Consider the following 11,636-nt stretch of genomic DNA (forward strand, 5'->3'; position numbering starts at 1 on the left):
TGTAGGGTTTAAAAACAAAACTTACAACAGCTTACATTGCAATTTTTCCTTTTAAAACAGATGAGTTGTGTACAAGGGATGCTAAATACTTTATATTAGGGAGGAAAAAACCTACTAGAACCAACTTATTCATCATTTTCATCTTTCTCCTCTTCCTTCTTTTTACTGCATCTTTCAGCGTTGACAACTCCCATTTTGGCCTCAACAGGCTTCATTTCACCCTGCAGTCAGCAACAGCGTTTTTCAAATTTCCTGTAGCTGGCAGCCTTCTCAGCAGGCTGCTTGTCGCCTTGTTTCCCGCCACGGTGTTACTCCACCTCTCTCCCACTTCCTTGGCGACACCACCAACCGGTAGGCCAGAGTGTTCTGTGATTTGGGACAACACTCAGAAGAAAACTATCAAAAAGCCTAAGGCGGCATCGTGGGTGCACTGGAGTTCCTTGTTTCCCCTTGGGGGGAGGTGAATTGTCACTTAGCTTTTACAACGGGCTATGAGCACCTCTGCTATGGTTCAGACTCTCCTCCTCTTTGGCAGCCATGATCTTCCACCTCTCTGAGCACTTCTTAGAAAATACTGAGAAGATGACCAAAGCATCTAGATATTTCTTCCTATGCTCCTCCCTGCAAGTTTGCACAAATAATGCAGATGCCCGGACTAGGATGCTTTCAAGTGCCTAACCCCAGGGCACCCCTGTCTGCTGGTGCATCCCACAGAGAGGTGTGTCACCAGGAGTCTGGTGTGGCGTGCTCCTTTGATGCCCACTGCCTGGGCCACCGCCAGCCCTTGCCTCAGAGCAGCTGCCTGCCCCTAGCTTGTGTCCTTGGTCTCCCTGCTAACTATGCTCCTCAATCACACTGAAGACCCCTGTTTTTCTGTTCCCCTGCCCACCAGAGCAACCATTCCCTGTCGCCAGCCCTGAGCCTCCCCACGCAATCCAGCCCAGGAAGCCCCACATCTGGAAGTCCTAAGCAGACCACACCTTGGCAGCGGAACAGCCAGGCAGGCAGACGCATGCTGGACGGGAGGAGAAGTGTTCCCATCCGCCAGCCCCTCCTCAATGCAAAGGAAGAACCGACACAGACCATGAAAGAATGCATGCCTTCAGGCCCCCTCTCCTTACTGCCGTGTATGTCTGTGTTGCCAAGGGTGGCCACAGGCCAGGGCCTCCTCAGACAGGTCCTGAGGAAACACACCCTCTGGGAGGAGGAAGGGGCGTTAAACACTGCCAGCGTCTCTGAAACACAGGCTTCTCCACTCTCCTCTTGAGATCTTCTTTGAGTGTCTCTGAATCAGTGAAGGGCTTACTGTGGTAGAAATAAAGAGCACACATTCAGGCTGGCTATGCAGAACTTGCTGTGGCAAGGGAGTCAGCCATGGTGTGCGGTAGGCAGAGATGCAAAGGCAGAGGAGTGGACATCTTCACAGTGGCGCGGGGAGGGAGCACTTCACTCTGATTAGAGGCTGCTGGCAGGGGGACGTTGGTGAGGGGCTAACTAGAAGCAAGAAAACTTACATTTAGGGACGATATTTGACTTTCTCTGGCTGACCTTGGGTTGGACATGGAGGCAAAAAAAAAGTGCCCCAGAAGCACCGCTGACCAGATACTGACAGTTCTGGTTGCTGCAGAGTGCGAGAGTTGCATCCATCGTCCTATGTATGTGCAATCCCATGTGTGACTGGTACTTCTGTAATTTCAGGCTCTCGCTAGAGATCTTGTTTCATCAACCACCAATCCAGGAATGACCTTAATGCTTCCCTTTCTCCTACTCCAATCCATACCATCATCAAAATACACACGTCCCTGGGTATTTCTCAAGTCATTAGCTTCTTTCCATCCCCAGCGTGAGGCCAACAAGCTATTGTCAACTTTCATCTGATCTACTTAAGAGCCTCCTAACTTGATCTGCTTATCTCTACTGCCCCTCTTCAACTTACTTATCCAAGTCAATGCCCGGATTATAGCATCCTCAATGATGCTTAGATTCTATCAACGATTCCCACTGGTTTTAGCATAAAGACTATGATTTGTACCATGGCGTCCAGAGCCCAGCACAGCTTCCACCTTTCTGTCTTTTTGTGCACCATGCAAACTGCACAGAGACCTTGCTGGAAGACTGTGGCAGCCCCTGAGTGAAAGAAATAGGTGAAAAGCCAGGATAGAAGCCAGAGCAGCTCTGGGACCAGGTAATAGAACAAACGAAAGGCCAATTAGTGCAGTTCTGCTGGGAAAGATCAGCTCCGACTACACCCACTGCTTCAGTGACTCTACTTAAGGTCCAAAGTCCAGAGGGCAGTTTAGTGGATTTGGCAGTTATGAGTCACATGACTGTCCCTTGGCTGGGATGCCTTGATAAAAGTCCCAATGAAATTTTAAACAATAAAAAGAAATTAATACCCCCTTCAAACAAATTCACAGTTCTCACCAGGAAGAATGAATGGATGCAGGCTGGTCCCCAATTCAACCAGGGTCCACTGAATCCATGTTCTCTCTACCTACACTGCCTCTTGTTCCCTCTTTGGTCAGGTCAACCCTACTCATTAGGTTCCAGTCATTGAAGAAACCTCTCTTTACCTTGCCAAGGAAGTCAAGTACTCTGTTCTGTTACCGTTCAAAACAAGTCTTCACAGCACTTGCCACTGCTGTGACTGTAGCAGCATGTTGCATGTTTGAATTACATCCATCTTCTCCTGACTGACTAAATAGTTCACGAGAGCAGAAATCATATCTGCCTGTTCACCATGTTACCTCCAGTGCCCAGCACAGTGCCTGAAGAAATAAAGACAGGCAATAAACATTCATTTAATATGTGAGTCATATGTAAGATATGCCATCCCTTCCATAGAAGGCTACAGCAGATGTATTTTTAAGCACATGTATGAACCTGCACTTTTATCAACTCATCCCTCATTATGTAATTTTTGTCATTTAATTTTTCCAACATTGCAGCAAAAACCCACTTAACACATAAAGAGACTGAGGCATAGGGAGTTAGGGAATTTCTTCTAATCACATAACTGGTCATTTAATCCATGGAGGATATAAATTTAAGTCTGTCTAATTGCAAACCTCAAGGTCAAAACTCCTATGCGGTATTGCTTCCCCATGACATTTGGCTATCTCCCTAATACAGAGCCCTTAGCAATAGAGTTCATTCATCTGTAAAACTGACTTTCAAATAAGTTCATTTTCATGTAAATCTAGCTATGTCATAATAGTTCACTTCACTGATAAAATACTGACCCACGGAAAAATAAATATTAATGAATTGACTAGGAGTTATGCATTCCAATCACCATGATTTTTTTCTGTCATTTTTGATAAATGACAATGAGTGTGAATGAAGGAATAGTGAGCTTGGAGGAGCCATGACCATCTAAGGTGACCTGCTCTCTGAGATTTCCCCATACATTATAAAAAGCATTTCCTTTTTCCAGAAGGGTTTCATTTAGTTATGTCCTCATAATGAGGGAAGATTAGCAGAGTTAACACAAAGAATGCCATCAATCCTCAGGCCTTATTGGACAAGAGGTGGGAACATGGATCTCACTGAGAAAAGTGAAACTGGCAAGTGTCAGGAGGTGTTTCTTCAAATTGATCACAGCAATGAGAGAGCCAAGATGCAAAGACAGTACTTGCCAGGGATGGTAAGGAAAACAAGGTAGACTATCATTTTTCTTTTATTGCAAGCTGGACTCCCCTAACTTGCTAAAAACATGATTATAGGTAACAGCATTCTATGGTCACAGTGTGTTCCTGCAGATTTCACATGTCTTAGGGGGTAAAGTGGGGGACAGGGATGAAAACTGACTATACCCAGAGTAGGGGACAAAACCATCTAACTGGTGTTTTAGACACTAATTAGTGTTTAACTTATACAGCCTTCTGTGTTAACGTGTAACAGGTTCTGCCAACTGGAGGATCCTTGGAGAACACTGTGCTTTCAAAGCAGCTGGCTTGACTTTAAAGACTTCTGGATCATAATATACAATACGCAGAGGAGCCCTGAAATGGGAGAAAAAGAGAAATCAATTTGAAAGAAGATGAACAGGAAAGGAAACTAACATTTCTCAAGCACCGGCACCGTGTGACAGGTTTTCACTAGCACGCCAGAAAACAGACATCACAGCCGGTTAGATGGATGAAGAGATGAAGGCTCAGAGAAGTGAAAAGAATGATCTGTGGCCACATTTAGATTCTGTATTTGTGAGATCCCAGAGAGTTTGTTCTTTCCAGACAAAGTAAATTCTAGAAATTTCTCAATAATTTGGCAATATTAAAACAAGCCAGATAACCCTCCTTTAAATTTTCATTCTTCAGCATTTTATCACAAAATTATAACTTTGTCACTGGGGTACAGATTGAGCACCCGATCTAATCCTGCTTTTCTCATTAGTTATTGAACAAAGAGTGAGTTTTATATCCTCAGATATTGAGCTTCATTTTATTAAAAGGGAAACACATTATAAAAATTTCTAAATATTGATTATATAAGAAGCAACATAGTTCCTGTGCCCTGAGCTCAAGACCTCTACACTTTTTTAGCGTCTCCTGATGTTGTTTCAAATAGGCATAGGTATTATCCCTTGAGGGTAATAAAATAAACTGGGATTCAGGAAAGTTAAGAGGTCTTCCAAAATAAATAAATAAATAAACAGGAATTAGAGGCAATATCTTCTTTGTTGAATGTTTTGAAGTAAATCATACATGTATCTAATACCAAAACATTGAAAAATTTTTCAAATTTACAAAAGCCTGTCTAGTGAAAAGTAAATCTCCTGCCCACCCTTGTTCTCTAGGCCAACAAAGGTAACCAGGGTTACTAGCTTCTTGCACTGCCCTGAAGTATCCAGGCATCTGCAGGAACATACATGGCAGGTCTGTATTTATCTTACAAACTGCAACGTACTATGAGCTTTGGTCTGCAACTAGTTTCACTTAACAACATATGTTATATATAGTCCCAGACCCAATCTTACAGTTATCTCTAAGATCTAAATTTCAGTGAAAAGCCAGTCTACAAACTCTAATTGTAGCCTTGGCATTATGGTCAGAAGACCACAAATCTGTAATAAGACATATCACAAGTGCGTGAGATTTTCTATTTTCTGTATTGCTACAGTTCTTTTCACTGACCTTGTTAGGTCAACTTTCCCCTCTCCCTAGCAATCTCAACCTTTCCCATCCCATTTTAACCCTAAGTGGCTTACCTTCTACTTGGATTAGCAAGTTCTTGAACCCTGTGAGATACTTTGGAATGCAGAGCAGCATGAGATACTGGCCAGTAGGGATCACGGGCAGGTAAAAAGTCTTGATGAAGAGGTTTCGCCTGAGCTAGAGTTATTACTCGAGGGCTAGGTTTGGCTAGCAAGGCAGCATGGGATATCTATAGCCAAAACAAAGAACACAAAAATATATTCAAATTTCACATTTCTCCATCTTTACATCTGTATTCCCATTTCTTCTTAATACAAAGCACACTGCTTGCTGGTCTTCCTGTCTTCATTCTCACCCCTGTACTATGCCAGCCATCAGTGGTACTTAACAAGGGAGAGAATAAGCAGAGAATAAGTGCTTTAAGTGGCTTACTTATATACCCATTTTTTTTTTAAAGATATATTTATTTATGCACACAGAGCTGGGATACAGGCCAGAGGTGCAGGGGCGATTCACCAGAGACAGAGTCGGCAGCAGAACAGGCTGACTGATGAAGTACACTGCTGAGGGGAGCAGCGGGCGGGTCAGGGGAGGTCTGCTGTGCCATGTGGGTCACCTTCGGGGCGGGGATGGAACTCATGCTGAGTGGCTTTAGCTTCTTAGTGCTGTGCTTTAACCCACTGTGCCACCAGGGAGGGTCCCATATATATCTATTTAACTGTAACAATTCAATGAGATAAACAATTTCTAAGTTGAAGTCTTATCATGTCACTTTCAGGATCTAAAACCTTGATGTGACTTCCTAATTTGCTAGAACAACATTTAGGCTCCTTATTGTGACCTGGAAGACTCTACATGGCCCTGTCGCTATCCCACACCTGACCTCCTTCTCCTCTTCCCTTCCCACCTTGGTCACTATGATTCTAGCATAACCAGTTCCCTCTGGTTCAGCTCTCCATACCAGAACCTTTGCACTTGCTGGTTCTTCTGCTTGAAATACTCTTTCCTCAATCTTGGCAGGCTGCCTCTTTATCATTCAGATCTCTAGGCTTAAATATCACATCTTGATGAAGTGCTTTCCTGAACCTCCAGATAAATCTGCCTTTCTTTTTTTTTTTTAAGATAATATTGGTAATATTGGTTTACAACACTGTATGTAAAGAGGCATAGCATCCCATCTCCTCAGATGCCTGTCCTCACACCACACTCAACATCAAAGCTCCCATAGTCCTTCACTCTAGTCTATTGTGTCCCCTTCCACTACTGTGATTCTACCCTCCTCTTTTGCAGCCTTGATTCTATAGACATTTTTCTAGGATTTGTTTCACCTAATCCTTTTGTTTTGTTTCTCTATATTCCAAATATATGTGTGAAACCATCTGGTATTTGTCTTTCTTCTTCTGACTTCTTTCCCTTTTCATTCTCCCCTCCACATCATCACATAGGGCAAGAGTTCATCTTTGTTATGTCTACATAGTATTCCATTGTGTATATGTATCACATTTTGCTAATCTACTCATCTTCCCCTGGGCACTTGAATTGTTTCTGTAACTTGGCTATTGTAAATAGTTGCAATGAATATTGGAGTGTATACATTCCTTCAAATTAGTATTTTTGCATTCTTTGGGTAAATACCTAGGAGTATATTTGGTGTAACTGGTGGATCACATGGTAGATCTGTTTTCCATAGCGTTACAGACTTACAAATCTTCCGTTCTAATTACCATCTCCTACAGTATTTATTCAATCTTCCTCACAGCACTTCCCAAGTTAGCTCATCTGTCTTATTTACATACTTATTGTCTACTTCTCCTTAGCAGAGTACAAACTGCTTTAAAATATGAAACACTTATTTTCCATAAGCTCTGGTACATAGTGGTACTAAACAGATATATGCCGGCTGACTGAGGGATCCATTCCATTTGTTTTTTCTCACACCTGTACCAGATTGCCTTTTAGTTTTCTTTTCTGAAGACTTTCACCTATGCCCTAAAGAGGCAAACCAACAACCTAGGAACACCCGGAAAGTGAGCCAAGGCAGTGACAGCTTACAGGTCGGATGGGCCTTTCATTTTTTTCTCTTTCATAGCACAGACCCTCTATCTTCATCCTTGGATGGGCAAGGTCTATAGTTCTTGGAGTTGCAATAGCATTCAGGGTAGAAAACGGAATCTTGGTGTCAATCTAGGAAGAAAACATAATAGTACCAATAAATATCAAATAATAAGCTATGTTTAAATCAAGTTACAAAGTATGGTCTGACTTTGAACCAGACTTCTCAGATCTGGTTCAGAAAGGAAGAGAATCATGGAGTAACCCATGATCATAGCTGAAAGTATCAATTTCCATTCTTTTCAAACAAGCTTGTATGGATTTCTACCCAGTTTTTCAGGAACTCATTATTAAACCAAAGATGAGGAGGAACTGGAAATGGCACACACTGGCCAAGAGATAAATGGTAATGCAGATTTATGGAGTAATAAACTCAGCCAAGAGTGAAGGCTGGCTTAGCCCTACCACATGTGAACACAGGAAGAGGGAGAGCTCTGCTTTGATCTTAACTATTTTTTCCCTTTGGAAGTTGGAACTCACATTATCATAAATCACTGTGCTAAAAGTGAATTTAGGCCCTCCCTTGTGGTGCAGCGGGTTAAAGCACAGCACTAAGAAGCTTAAGCCACTTACGCATGAGTTCGATTCCCGCCTCTCCCGGAGGTGACCACAGGGCGCAGCAGACCTCTCCTGACCCACCCGCTGCTCCCCTCAGCAGTGTACTTCGTCCATCTGCCTGTTCTGCTCCCCACTCTGTCTCTAGTGAATCCTCTCACCCTTTGCATCTCTGGCCTGTACCCCAGTTCTATATGAATAAATAAATCTTTTTAAAAAAGTGAATTTAAATGGCTCTCTTCTAACTGGAACAGATAAGAAAAGAAAAACAAACCAAGAAGAAAGCCAGAACCATTTATGTCCATACCCAATGCTTCCTGATTCCTCCAGTTAGCCCACACTCTTAGTTGTGGTAATGTATTCAAATTGCATGGTCTTCTATTTAAATCACTGTATTCAAACTCAAAACTTACCACAATAGATTAAGGAGAAATATAATTCATAATTGCAAATAAACAAATAATGAAATAAATAAAATTGGTTTTAACTGTGGGTGGAGAAACAATAGACAAGGTATATTCCAAATCCCCTTCTGCATAATTTAAAACAAATGCTGATACTAACACTGGCGGTATTTACATGTATTAATTCATTTATTCCTCACCTGGGGTATCATTTTTATTTCTGTTTCACTAATGGAGAACCCAAGGCACTACGAAATTCAATCATGTAGTTAAGTTTGCATAATTAACAAGCAGCAGATGGCTGGTATGTGTCTGTATAACACCATGAAATAATAATTAAGCATTTTAAGCATTTCTGTAAATGAAGCTTTGTATCTTTTTTTGCTGGAAAAAGTGAAAGAAATATATGACAATCATTGCTTTCAAGTAAGGCTTTTGAAAAGGAAATAAATAAGTATTCATTAATTCATTAGACAAATAATATGTAAACAATTATATTATGAAAAAACAACAAGAGAAAAAATCAAAGCCCTTTACTTCAAAGCAACTGTCAACCTTGAGAAACTATAGGTCTATGAGTAAATTATTCAGATTATTTGATAACTATAAAAGAGAAGAAAGTATTGAGAGATTAGAAGGAGAGCGAAGTACAAGAAGGATTTTCTTTATCTCCTTTATAAGAGACACTAGGTTGGCCTTGAAGGATGGATCAGATTTATGACAAGCAGAGGGACAAGAAAAGTAGGGAGGATAAAGGAAAGATGATGAGAGGGAAAGTTATAATACTTTAAGTAAAATGGTAATCACACAAGAATAAGTCAACGTAGCTAGACAGAGGATTCAGAAATATGATCTAAGACAGCTCTGCTCAATTTCTTGGTCTAGGACCTCTTTACACTCTGAAAAGTGACTGAGAATTTCCAATATTGAGGAATTTTTTTAATGTACTATTCCATCTAAAGACAGCAACAACAAATTATTATTAACAATATAAATAATTCATGATACATAACTATATTTCCCATAAAATAAAAAATTGTGAGAAGACTGATTTTACATTTTACAAATATCTTTAATGTTTGGCTTAGTAGGATACTGTTGCTTTTTGTGCGGTATATGAAGAAAATCCAACCTCACACAGATATGTAGTAGAAAAAGATAAGAATCTTTACAACCATGAAAGATGTTCTTTCTGATACTACAATAAAATTTGACAAATGGTAGTTTCTTTAATGTTAGTTACAATCTACAACCTGAAATGATGCCAATGACCTTTTCACACTCCATTGCCTAAAAATTTATTGGTTTATTTTGCACATTGAATGGACCTTTTATTCCTACTGGATTTTGATTACTTGTGGGGGGGTCTGGAGAATCTGGACAACAGTATAGGAAAATGTTGCCCTATTGTAAATAATACCATGGTATGTGATAATGATAGCAGTAAACTTATAAAGTAAACAAATAAGGTTCGGGACAATGGAGAAAGAACACCAGATCCTAACCACTCGACCAGGGAATCCTTGGCAATGGGAAGGAAGATTTTATTTTTAAGAATATTTTATTTTTATATCATTTTGTGCCTTTTTCCATCTCAGTTGTAACCCCTGTGGAGTTCCCATCACCAAATCACCCATGAGCCATCACCACAATCCAGTGCACTTCCCCCCACCAACACCCCCCATTTTTGATCCCATTTCCCACTCCACCCTGGTTAAAATGTCTCTGGTATATAGTTGTTCATCATTATTATTATGTTCTCCCCTGGTCCTTTATATTCCTGCTATGAGTGAGACCATCCGGCATTTTTCCTTTTCTTTCTGGCTTATTTCACTAAGTATGATCGGAAAGGAAGATTTTTAGCCCATATTGTATATAAAAGCATTCTTCAAATGTAATAAGGAATTAATTCTTTTAAAACTAGGACCTCCCTGGTGGCATATCAGGTTAAAGTGCAGCATTGCAAGCAAGCCAAAGCCATTTCAGTGTGACTTCAATTCTCGGCCAGGGAGGTGACCCACATGGCACAGCAGACCTCTCCCGAATCGGCTGCTGCTCCCCTCAGCAGTGTACTTCGTCACTCTGCCTGTTCTGCTCCCCACTCTGTCTCTGGTAAAGCCTTTCAGTTCTGTACACCTAAATAAATAAATCTTTTTTTCAATTATTTTAAAAAGAAAAAGGAATCATAAAAATACTACAAGAAGATAGGTGTCAGTGCTATGCTAGTAAATGTTAAATAACTAGCTCTTCACAGAGGGAAAAAAGGGCTTGTCAGTTTCTATGGCATAAAGATTCCCACTGTGACCAGCTTCAAACCACCAAAGTGATGTCGCTAACTATGAAGCTGGGCAGACACAGGCACCATCAGCCAGTACTGGGACACACTGAGGGTCATTTGTAATTTCTCCTTGGAACAACATTTACCAAACATAAAGCTACAGGGAAAGAATTCAAGGGAAAAAGTTTAGTAGATTTTACTAACATCTGAAAGGTTAGTTTTAACACCTTAAATGATCCCAGAGTAACAAAATTAAAAGGCAAGTTAGGGGCTTCTGCTCCCAGCGACAGCACAGCAGCTTGTATTGAACTCATCCTCTTGTTGAGGACAGTTATGGACTCCAAACAAAATATATTTTTTAAAAAAAGAAACTCTTTGCAGGCACTGGAGAACAGTTAAGGGCAAGCAGAAACTAGAGACTATATGGCCCTTGAAAGAAGAAAAAGAGTTCTTCCTGTTTCTTCATGAGGAACTGGGAGAACAAAGCAAGGCAGGAGCCTGGGCTGGGTGTGAAGGGAAAAGGCACAGTGGCCTCAGCAGGGAGGAAGGGCCAGGACAAGAGAAGGGCCACCCACAGAGGAGGGTTGGAGAGACTAGACATTAATCTGTAGTGACAGGAACCTAAAGCTAGCTGACTCTAGAAAAGGGAGTAGAGTGGGAAGTCACTAGAAAGAGTTATAAGAAACATTTTTGGAATAATGTTTTATGCCTTGACTGGGGTGATTATTAAATGGGTATATACACTTGCTAATATCTTATTAAACGTTAATAAATTTACACTTACAAGCTAATAAGCATTTTATATCAATTAAGGCTCAAATTTTTTAAGTTATAAGCTGGGAAAATAGTAGCAATGTACATAACAAGAGTTAATATTGGTAATGTGGAAATAACTGATACATCAGTACAAGAATACAAACTAGTAGAAAAATGAAGCCATAAATAAGACAAATTTACAAAAGAAAAACCCTTATGATAAATAAATGTGGGGAATGATTTGAATTTATTAGTTTCTCAGAGAAGAGTTTATTAGTTTCTCAGGGCAATAAAAATGTACAGTTGAGGGCCCTCCCTGGTGGCGCAGCAGGTTAAAGCACAGCACTAAGACGCTAAAGCCACTTCCGCATGAGT

The 11,636-nt window shown here is 40.7% G+C and overlaps 1 protein-coding gene across 1 annotated transcript in view; it reads right to left on the reverse strand.

Moving 5' to 3' along the window:
* Nucleotides 1–3,889: 3,889 nt before the first annotated feature.
* THEGL (theg spermatid protein-like) overlaps nt 3,890–11,636 on the reverse strand; it is a 34,551-nt gene continuing 26,804 nt past the window's right edge. Inside the window, exons 7-9 of the mRNA XM_004681470.1 lie at nt 7,209–7,340; nt 5,210–5,385; nt 3,890–4,004 (exon numbers count right to left, since the gene is read on the reverse strand). Coding sequence (XP_004681527.1) covers nt 3,890–4,004; nt 5,210–5,385; nt 7,209–7,340 — 423 coding nt within the window. The remainder of the gene's footprint in view (nt 4,005–5,209; nt 5,386–7,208; nt 7,341–11,636) is intronic.

Source organism: Condylura cristata, unplaced genomic scaffold, assembly GCF_000260355.1.
Source record: "Condylura cristata isolate star-nosed mole 26May11 unplaced genomic scaffold, ConCri1.0 scaffold00012, whole genome shotgun sequence".
NCBI classification, from domain to species: domain Eukaryota; kingdom Metazoa; phylum Chordata; class Mammalia; order Eulipotyphla; family Talpidae; genus Condylura; species Condylura cristata.